This window comes from Ricinus communis, chromosome 4, assembly GCF_019578655.1.
Source record: "Ricinus communis isolate WT05 ecotype wild-type chromosome 4, ASM1957865v1, whole genome shotgun sequence".
Taxonomy (NCBI): domain Eukaryota; kingdom Viridiplantae; phylum Streptophyta; class Magnoliopsida; order Malpighiales; family Euphorbiaceae; genus Ricinus; species Ricinus communis.
In genome coordinates this window covers 30,106,789-30,118,154 of record NC_063259.1, presented here as the reverse complement: position 1 = coordinate 30,118,154, position 11,366 = coordinate 30,106,789, and the positions used below count along the sequence as shown (strand labels likewise).

General features: G+C 31.1%; 1 protein-coding gene across 1 annotated transcript; it reads left to right on the top strand.

The window, feature by feature from the left end:
* Positions 1–5,304: 5,304 nt before the first annotated feature.
* LOC8270024 (transmembrane ascorbate ferrireductase 1) lies at positions 5,305–8,535 on the top strand. The gene is made up of 4 exons (XM_002510749.4): positions 5,305–5,594; positions 7,662–7,710; positions 7,819–8,018; positions 8,116–8,535. The coding sequence occupies exons 1-4, from the start codon at positions 5,451–5,453 to the stop codon at positions 8,416–8,418; spliced, it is 696 nt and encodes a 231-aa protein (XP_002510795.2). The 5' UTR covers positions 5,305–5,450; the 3' UTR covers positions 8,419–8,535.
* The last annotated feature ends 2,831 nt before the right edge of the window (positions 8,536–11,366 follow it).

Here is an 11,366-nt window from a genome sequence, read left to right as displayed (position 1 = left end):
TGGTGCATATCAATTATTCATAAGATAAAGTCGGCCCAAAAAGGGCCCCAAACAGTTCAGCATTTTCAAAGCTGTCTCAAAATATTTAAACATAGCCTCATATCGAGCAACCAGCAGTGCAGTGGACATAAAGGAGCTAAATATTAAATCGTTGGATGCCCTTATTTTGTGGTCAAATCCCTGCCAAGCTGCCCTGTTTATGTTGTTTGTAAGCACGTGGGAACATGTGCTGTCTCTAAAACAAGGCTCACTTGACTTGAGCCTTAATTTTTATATTCAGACTTGAGGGTTAATTAGAAGTAGAAGAAATACTCAAGATCTGTATCCAAACACTTGATGTGGCACTTATCAATAACCCGGTCACATTAAAATTAATTCCCAGCTCCATGTGATGCTTTTATTATATTTATTCCATCATTCATGAGTCCTAGACAACGAAATGACACCAGATTCATCAACAAATAACACCTCTGAACACTGAAACAATTTTAAGGATAAAAATGAGTCACTAACTTCTTAATTGTTTATGTACTATTTGGGGTTCAACTTCATGTTTAAACAAATCAACGAATCTGCAAAATAGTCAACAGTCGCCATTACTTTAAAAGGCCCCCCTCCAAAGACTTTTCCATCACTTCTTAAGCTACGTAGGCCTGGGAATTGCGGGCTTGGATTGAGGGGTTGTCTTTGTAAACAAGTTCGTGATTGCCTCTCTCATATTAAGCCCATTTAGATAAGGATGGGAATAAATACAAGGAAAAGGAGAATGCTGGGGAGATCAATATTTTGTTTTGTAATTTTGTTTTTCCTTTTTAAGAAAGAAAAAATATATATACATATAAAAGTTTTTTTTTTCTTATTGAAGGAAAGGAAGCTCTTTAATAAAACAACTTCCTCATGTGTATAATAAATTATGTTTGATTACTGATGGACTTGTCAAGAGGTCAAGGGTAAAGCGATCAAGAACTCCTTGCCAAATCACAAGAGAAAAGCCGAGACACTCTTCCACGGAATTGGCTCTTCCATAATTAAGTTAGTTATTAAAAATAATTTTTATAGAGTAATGGTAAGTGAATAGTAAAAATATGTGTTGTGATGTGAGAAACGGATATATATATTTAACTTTCAAGAGTGATAACTTTGAGAGAGAAAAGCGTTTCCAGCTCATTAACTCTGTTATAATCGCCTAAAAAGAATAGATACACTTGACTAGCTTATATTTTTATAATATTGTTGAAAAGTTTTATGTTATTTTTAAAATTTTTTAATTTATCTAAGATTTAGGCCATTTTTAAAATTTTTAAAATATAGATATTTTAAATACTTTTAACGACTTGCAATCTTAACTTGTAGTCTATGCTTAAAGAGTTTGCGATTTGACTTGACCAACTGTACAATTGATTATGATAATATTGAACTCTCATGTGCTTAAAAACAATGTTAAGTATTACTATTCAATTTAAAATTGAAGCATTCTCTCTTTTTCTTCTCATAATTATTATTTTTTCCTTTAGCATATTTTCATTTTTTTTCTTTTATTTGTCATATGATAAACATAAGAGAGTGAAATATTTTTATATTTTGTGGTGATAAGGATCTTAACCATGTAAATGTTAATTAATGGCCACTTACAATTATTTAACAGTTTTTGCATATTTAGCATTTTTATGTGGAAATGCACATTTGATAAAATCAGGATTCTAGAATAGTATAGGATCTTTTCTCTAAATTTATTACTATTATTATTTATGTAGTCTCACGGATAGCATGCAGATGTGCGGCCAGGAAAGGCGAGTTAGGTTCCCAATTTTGATGAGGACAGCAGTGGGTTGGTGAACGTACGATCATCATTCATCAAATCATTTAATAACTGATGCGGACGTACACCCGTACAGAATGTATTTCTCACCTTTAACCTCTTAAAATAAAGTCTGCTTTTTCTCAGTATTTAAGTTTGTGTAACAAACAAAGGAATAATGAATATGAACAGAACCCATTTCATAATAATTAATGAAAATAAATAATGCCTTGGAGAAAAATAATAATCAACTTTTTCTTTCCTTTTTAACATACTAAAAAGTTTAAACGAGCCACATAATAAATTTAATTATTTTTCTCATACAATTTTATTGAAATGTTTTGAATATAAAACCTTCTTATGAAAATTTAATCATAATTTGTGTAATTATTTTATTTGAATCGTTCCAAACAATTAATTGCATTACCGTATAAGGAGAAATAATATAAAATTCAAGTGAATAATAAATATAATTAAATAAATATATATTGAGGTTATAATTAGTAAATATTACCATTATTATTGTTGTTGTTAGTGTTGGGGTAAGTTTGTCATTTTCATGTTAATTAATTTATAAAAATTATTTTTCTTTTCATGTCACAGCTCCTGAGATGTCCTATGGCAATAAAAAAATTATAAGTAATGAGACTCTTGTCCTTGTGCTTTAAAAATATAAAATTAATAAACTCGTTATCTAATTAATATTTTATTGTATATGAATAATTAACATCTTAACACTAATTTAGGAGACATATTATTTTTTTTATAATAAATAATAAAAAATAATTATAATATGTATTTCAAAATTAACACATATAATTAATTATAACTCATAAAAATTATCTCTGGATCAAAATTTTATCATGTTCATGTTCAACTTGACTTATACTGTTTTACAATTTATTTTAATTTTTATATATCAGATAGTTATTTTAAAAAAAATAAAATATTAACTATCAAATTTAAATATAATGATTAAAGTTTTATTAACATAATTTATCATTTTATTATTTAAAACAGAAAAATAAAAAAGACGTAAAGATGCGCACGCAATTGTCTTTTATTTGAATAATAAGTCAACAACATATTGTGTCACAGATGACGTCACCTAATCTGTATTGTAATTTGTATGTTATCCATTCATGAAAAGCAACAAATCCTGACTGCTGTGTAATAAATGTAAAAGCGCATCTCAGGATCAAATCTTCTATAAAGTGTGGCACTCAGTTTGTCACCGCGGCATCCTCCTCCTAACTAATTATATATATATATATATATATATATATATATATATATATATATATGTTGGTCCCTGAATTTTGGTCATAATATCACTAAAATTCTTAAATCTTAATTTGTAACGCTAAACTTTTTGAATTATAAATTTGATAATATTAAATTCCCTACCGTCAATTTTCATTAACTACACTAATGAAAAGCTCACGAGATAATCCAAACATCAATTTTAAAAAATAAAATAAAAAGTCAAATTATTAAATAGAACACCTCAACGACATATTTTTTTTATTCTCTCATCTTTCTTTTTTTCTTCTACTTTTCCTTTTCTCTCTTTGAAATTTATTCAAAAAGAAAACCGTCGAAATGTTACAATCCACTCCTCTTAAAATTATAAGCAAATAAAATCAAAGTAGCTGCTTTCTTTAAAATTACTCCATTAAAATCAGATCAATCATCTCTCTCGTCGTCGATGCTGCCAAGGAGGCGGCTAACCGCTTCAGCCTCTTCCCTTTAGCCGTTGTGTCGTCTAAGAATGCAGTTATTGATCTTTTCAATATCTTAATAGTTGTATAATTCTATACGGCATCGTCATTACCACCACCACCCTTTACAACCTTGGCTACACTATTCTGATTCTTCTCATCAGCAGTACTGCCACCATATGGCATGTGATACAGTCATCGACGTTAGATGCATCATCTTGACTCGCTGTGGGCGTTGTTTGGAGTGTGTGGTTGTTTTAGGTCTAACTACTGATTTAATATTGAATGGTGTTATAGATTGAAATTTCAATGGATTGTCAAAAAAAGAAAGTGATTAAAATATGTGTTTAATGTTATGTTAAATTAAAATTTCTTTTTGTGTTGTTAATATTAGATAGATTTCTTTTTGTGTTTGCTTCTAAGAAAATACGGAAAAATCACAATCTTACAATTAAAGGAGAAGAGAGAATAAGCACACGTGTCGCTGATTGTCTTATTAGTGATGTGGATCTTCTTTTTCAAAATTGCCATTTGGACTAGCTCGTTAGCTTTCTGTTAGTGTGTTAATAGAAATTGATGATAGGGATTTAGTGTTATTAAACTCAAAATTCAAAGAGTTTACTGTTACAATTTTAAATTTAGAGATTTTAGTGATATTATGGCTAAGATTTAAGGACGGTGAAGGTAGTTTAGCTCCTTCATTTATCATCATAACTTTACTTTTCTTCTTTCTCTTTATTTTTGTTAAAAATTAAAAAAAAAATTCTTAGTTTATTATTTAGTAATATAATTTTGTTAAGCATGTTTAATCTACATCTGCAATTATGGTTGTACATCATATGCATGGCTAGAGTTGCTTTTCCATATGAAAGAGTATTTGTTGGTTTTGATATTGTTTTTCTAGCTGTTTAATAAAATTTCTATCTTCTTTTGAAAAAAATAATAAAAATAAAATTTGTTTAAGTGGAATATGAGTTGTAAATATTAATATTAGATATTACGAATACAAAAAATATAAATTTTTATTTATCTTTTATGTACTCATAGTAAATATATATTGTTAATGATAATAATTATTATAAGTTAAGTTAATGAATGCCCAAATAATATTTGGTTGGTTAAATAAGAGAAGTTATGGTTGATATTTTCAATTATGAAAATAATAATAATAAAAAAAAAGAATTTAGATTTGCTCGTTTATTATCCAAATATATTGAGTGAGATGAAGAGACGACTTTATTATGTAGTCGTCTATTAGGGCTCTAATAATTAAAAAATTGCCTCTTTGTTTTGTTGTAATTTCTTCTAAAACGACAAGGCTGAAAATGACAAGCAACATTTAATCTAGTTCATTTGTTTTTCACAAATAAAGAATATAGATAGAAAGAAGCATCAACCAAACAACAATGGAGTGTGTTTCGGCTGCAAGTGCACCTGCATACACACGCCTCCTTTATATATAAATTTCTTTTTATTTTTCATGAAAAGTATAAAATAAGGAAAAAAAACATACATGAAACCAATTTATTAAAATTAATTAATAATTTCTTTGGTTAACCATTTTTTATTAAAAAATCAGATTTTCTTTTAAAAAACAATCCAACTAACGGGATTAATCAATTAATAAATTAGATTTCATAACAGGTCCGTTCGATTTGATCGGTTTTCTTTTTTCTCATCTGTACACTATAGAAGAGGAGACAATTGGCTCTCGCGCGTTCACGACTCGCATTCATGGTCAAATGAGTACAACTAACGTGGCATCAATCCAAGCATAAAGGAGATTTTCATCTAACGGTCAAAGGCACGAGCTGGTTGGAACAAAAGAGAAACAGCCAATCCAACTAATCACATAATAAAAGAGTGTATCTGTCCTCTCTCTTCCACAGTGGGTGTATAACAAACAAGAGAAAGAAGAATAGCAGATAGCTATGGCGTTGGAGGTTAAGGCACTGCCTTTCACATTTGTAGCGCACGCGCTCGGAATTATAGGTGCGATTATGGTTTTAGTTTGGTGTATAGACTTTAGAGGTGGCCTGGCATGGGAAGCTGTCAACAAAAATCTCATCTTCAATGTAAGTCTTCATTTCCTGCACATGATCTTCTTTGCCTCTCCTTAATTTCTTCTTCTTTTATTTTCGACTCATTTAGGTTTCTCTCAATAACGATTATGTTCTGCTTGCTGCCTTGATTCTTTTCTCTCTACAAACACTGGGGATTTTTTCCTTTCTTTTTTTGTGTGTTTAGGTGAGATCTAGTTATCATCAGACTTCAAGGTTTTTGTTTGATTGTGTTAATGTGTGGTTTGGCAAATAGTTGTCGTTCTTTGATGACGCTGTCGTTTTGCCAGTTATCGAACATTTTTTTTTTAATTATTATTTTACTTTTAAAACATTAATACTAACGAGAATCTTAAGTTGCTATTTGTCATTTGCCATTAATATCAAAATCGCCTTTAAACATGCGTATTCCTTATAACTACCGGCATCTGGAATGTTTCTTTTTTTGAAACTGAATCTCATTTGGCATTGGATGCCACTCAACAAATGATAAATCTCTCCCTTTAATTTCACAGGACTGGAAATATCGGTTTGTTTTTTGATATATATATGTTCTGAAATCGGTAGACATTTCTAAAAATAGAAATCATCTTGAGACTTGAGTTGTAAAAAGTTTTCACTGAGTAGCATGATTTTTTTATTTGAGTGAAGGTAAATAGCGTAGTTTTCAACTACTGCTATATTATTTTTTTACTGCTGTGTTTCTCTGCTGACTCTTACTGAGGCGATATGGTAAAAACCAGACCTATTTGATCTTATAAACGCTATGCCCCCAAAAACCACTCGCACCACCTACCTTTCTTCTTATGGAATGGATGCCAAAATTATCTCTCACAAACAACCATTATTATGAGTCTAGTTTATATATAAATGGTTAGACAGGGATCTGCTCACAAGGTGTGGATTTTAATGAACTTGCTTCAATTGGCCACGTGGCCACCAACTCCTGAATTAGAAAACAGAGAATTCGATCCAGTTGGACCCAAATATTATCACATGTATAGAAGTTATAATTTGGGCCCGATCTGGCCCGGCTCGGATATGTTTTTCCTTTTTAATGAGTTATGAGAATAATCAATTTATACTTTTTCTTTACATGTATTTTTTTGTAATTGAATATTAACTTCATATGTAATCACAAACAAAGATAAATAATTTACATTTTGAATGTTAAAGAATTATGTTTTCAAGAGGGGTTGTTCCGGACCAAGTCGATTTAGATAAATATATTGTAAAAGGCTCCCGATACATCAGTCTGCCCTGCCTATTAACAAGTCTACTGTCAATAGACATGAGACATTTGACTTGGCCATTTATAGTAATTTTGGTTTATCATGATACTTTAATTTTTACTTAAATGGCAAAACTTAAAAGGGAAAAGATTACTTGCATGTCGACTTAGAAAATGAGAGAGCAAACAGAAATGCAGTTATTTGTTCTCGAAATTTTATTTGGTTAGAAATAAAAGCATTTTCGTAGTCTTAAATCTTTCATTATAATGAGATGTCTTTTGGCAATGATGTTAAGGACCGAATTTTTGCCAAAAAGTAAAGTGACTGAAATTATGGTAGTATATTATATGCCACTTGACATTTTCTTTCCTTTTATTATTTATGTATTTTTATCTTTCTGACCCTATTCTTCAAATATTTTCTTTATCCAATTATCTTTAATAAAAACTTCTAAATAGATTGTTTAGTAAGATTGACCGGTCGAATATAGAATAGAAACAAAAGTTTTCTTTTTTTTTTTTTTAGGGTAGAAGGATGAGATGCATCTTCTTTCTTCCTTTGATTATATGCAGAGACTAGGTTTTTACTCTTTCTTACTTGCCATGCGCTCTTTCCTTGATTTAAGATGGTGTTGCTACATGTCCGCTTGGTTCTTCAAGGTTACTTAATTTCCTAACCGAATTTGACATGTAGTTGTTAATATGTGGATCGGGTTAATTAGACAGTCAAATCTTATTGGTAGGCGGGTCGGGCTGGTCCAGTTAAGACCAGGCAATCTTGAAAGGGCAAAAGAAGATTGTAGTTTTTATAACGTCGCCATATGCTTCTCACGTTTCCTCTCTTTCTCCAGATTCATCCCGTTCTGATGCTAATTGGACTTGTTATCATAGGGGGCCAAGGTAATTGAACATCTTTTTCTAGAGATACACTATCTATTGGCTATCTAATGAATTTGTTCTAGTTATGGTACTAAAGAACATTTTTCTCTAATAAAATGAAAAATGCAGCCATTATGAGCTATAAATCTCTTCCTTTGAAGAAAGAGCAGAAGAAACTGGTGCATCTGGTTCTCCATGCCATTGCACTAATTCTAGGTTGTATTGGCATCTATACGGCGTTCAAGAATCATAACGAGAGCGGCATTGCCAACTTATACAGCTTGCATTCCTGGCTTGGCATCACGATCATCTCCCTTTATGGCATTCAGGTAATTCACTAACTTATTGACTCCATGAATAATACATTCTCTATATCGGGTTCCTTTAGGGAGTTTATCTTAAAAAATGGAGATCTTACTTTGGCAGTGGATATATGGATTCATTGTATTTTTCTTCCCTGGAGCACCCGCTGCGGTTAGGAGTGCATCTCTGCCTTGGCATGTGATATTTGGGGTGTTGGTGTATATATTGGCAGTTGCAAATGCTGCATTAGGGTTCTTGGAGAAGCTCACATTCCTTGAGAGTGGAGGACTTGCCAAATATGGCTCTGAAGCCTTACTTGTCAACTTCACTGCTATTGTTGCTATATTATATGGTATCTTTGTCATATTGTCAACTTTTAGTCAGGGTCCGCCTGTAGAAGATGATTATAGCTATAGTGCTATATGAACGGATAGCCCCCTGTATCAAAATCAAATATTTGAGTGGGAGCTAGGATATCTCTGTGTTGTATTTATATTCTTGTATCTTGTATGTGTTAATTTGAGTATAGTATTGTTTGTTTTACTATAAGTCCATCTGCTGTCGACTTGGTTTGGCACTCACCTCGATCATGTGTTGAGCTTTTGAATCATTATGAGAGTCGGGTTGCACTGCCTGAAGTGCTCTGATACGAGCATTCACATTTGAGGCTCATTGTTCTATTGACTTTATTGGTGATAAGGTTGGTTTCCTGGAGTTGGTGTTTCTTTTTATTGGTTTTTCAAGTTGCTTCTTGGGTTAGTTGAAGAAGCACATCTTGCCATGCCAAAAATAAAATAAAATAAAAGTATCCGAGCTTGTCCCTGTGCCCTCCGTTAACTAGAATTTAATCTCTTATAAATAAATTATACATAAAAAATTTGGGCTTAAAGTATTGACCCCTTACAATTGGCTCTCTTATATTTTTTTATTCAGAAGCAGTAACATAAATCAACTAAGCTCTTTGTAACTTATATATTCAGAGTTCTGCTGCTTTGCCCTCTCATGCATCTAGAGAGAATATGCAGAATAGGGCCAAGGACAAAAGGATGAAGGTAACTCTCAGTTGTGTAACAGATATTTATTTAGCATGAGTAGACATGGTGTGGTGTGTACCAGATAAGGCTGAAAACATCCCTCCATTAATTTTTCTTTTTTTCCAGGTATTTCGACCTTATGCAAACACTAAAATAAAGAATGCAAACTACTTTATTTATGAAATTAAATAACTAGCACATCATATGATTTCAGCAATAAAACAAGAAAAGGATTAAATAATTTCACATTTCCAACGCTAATGATGCATCTTTCTTTCTTTCCTAGTTCTAACTTCAAATTCTGTCAATTGGGTTCTTTTTTTTTTTTTTTCTGTTAATATAAATCTCCTACACAACGGATTCTATCTATTTAGCCCATTAATATGGGCCTTTTTTTGAAAGAGCAAATTTATATCATTTACACCGAAAAAAGGATTTATGAAATTCCTTATTATTTTTATGTTAATCGAAAATACTAGAGAATATATATAATTTATGGATCGTGACAGGCCATAATAGACATATACAAGAAAAAACAAAAATAAAATTGTGGTTATTAAGGTGGTGGAGAAGGAGGCAGAGAGGAAAGCTGAGATATGCCGGGCAGCAGCATTTTTTGTTGGGACAAAGTAAGGCCCTTAGCGGGCCAGGGGCTTAAAGAGAGGTCGTTTATCGGCGCAGAAAGAAAGAGAGTTAAGAATGAAGAGACCCACAACGTGGCAGGACAGTCTATGCTTTTTGTTGCTTTGCCTAACATCTCCCTACAATACAAAACAAACTCCCAAAATTTCTAACTTTAAACCACCTTCGCCTTTCTATTCAGTATTTTGCCCAATTTGCTTCCGGCAACCAAACATGGTTTGCCTTTTCCATTTGCTCTGTTCTTTTAAATAGATTGGGTATTATTGATACTTGATGTTTTCTTAGTATTTATAGCATCTCATCTCTTAAAAAAGTTTCATAAATAAAACACTCAACTTATAAAGAATTATAAGAAAATTTATAATGTATATATTTCCTTGAAATTTTACATAAATATTTTTTTATAATTTTATAAAAAATTAAGATTATTCAAAAAACAGATGAGCTGTCACTTTGTTATTGGGGCTTTTGAGAAAAGTAAAAAAATCTGATGAGAAATGAGATACGGCACCGTGATTAAGCATGGTAACCACTCGTGTAGGTACTAAAAATTTAGTGGACAATGTTAGGGAAGTGCATTTATATTTGTCTGGCCGTATTGGCTTACTCATAAAAATAATTATTCGGTATCCAAGAAATAATTATGTGGCTGTGAGGTTGGATAGGCGTAGGTCCCTTCCCCAAATTTTGCAACTCATGTTCGACGGGTGAGATGTGTAATAATTCTGCCTTTTTATGGGACTCCAACAGGATGCCACATGTTTGCTTTCCATCAACTTTCATGGCCCTAAAAAATAATAATAAATTCTTCACATGAATAAGATCCCACCGTAACTCAATCAAAGAGAAAACCAATGGAATTTTCAAACAAAAACAATATACATTTTTTGGCGCATTCATCACAATCTAAGGTTTGATGTTTGATTTTGTATTCAGGCATTATTTCCACCAATATTGATCGCAAACTTAAACTCTAATTAATATAGTAAATTACAAATTCATCCACTTTTAATTCTAAAATAATCTTTAATGATTAAACAGTTAAATGAATAATTAATTAATATAATATCCCGTCCTTGTTGCTTTCTCCAATTAAGCTTTCTAATTTATTTTAGTAGTATAGCTGGTTATGATTAATATGATGATAATTGGTTCCTGCAAACTAATTTCTTATAATTTCTCTTCATTTTTAAGAATTTTAATGGTCTATTTAAACCCAAGTATAGTTTAAGGGAAAATTTGCTCTTAGCTATGAAAACTGATATTCTCAGAGTCTTATCAACTTTCTAGAGTGTGATAAGGATGATAATACATAAAATGCATTAATCACGCTCCTTATTTGATTTCATTTACTTCTCTAGCTGCACTTGAAGTTTTTTATTTTTTAATCCAGATTATGTATCTGTCAATATTTATATGATAAATGAGACTTTGACTAGCATTATTCTCATTTAAAAAAAAAAAAAGAAGCTAAGGAATTAAATATAAAAGAATTATTGATCGGCAATGCGCTAATCTTTCCTTCAGAAACACTAACCAGTTATATGACTCTGCAAGCTTTAATATTCATTATTTTTGTCACTTTGATTTTATAATTTATTTTTTCTTTTCCAGCACACAAATCAATTTGACAAAATAAACATTAAAATTTTATAGCTATTAAAAGTATGAAATGGGTTTCTTGATGTTTTTAGGGAG

Bases quoted from the DNA above. Each gene is read 5' to 3' on its own strand.
- LOC8270024 (XM_002510749.4), top strand. From the start codon at position 5,451: ATGGCGTTGGAGGTTAAGGCACTGCCTTTCACATTTGTAGCGCACGCG. The intron at 7,711-7,818 runs GTAATTGAACAT...TGAAAAATGCAG, and splicing joins TGTTATCATAGGGGGCCAAG to CCATTATGAGCTATAAATCT. The intron at 8,019-8,115 runs GTAATTCACTAA...TTACTTTGGCAG, and splicing joins TCTCCCTTTATGGCATTCAG to TGGATATATGGATTCATTGT.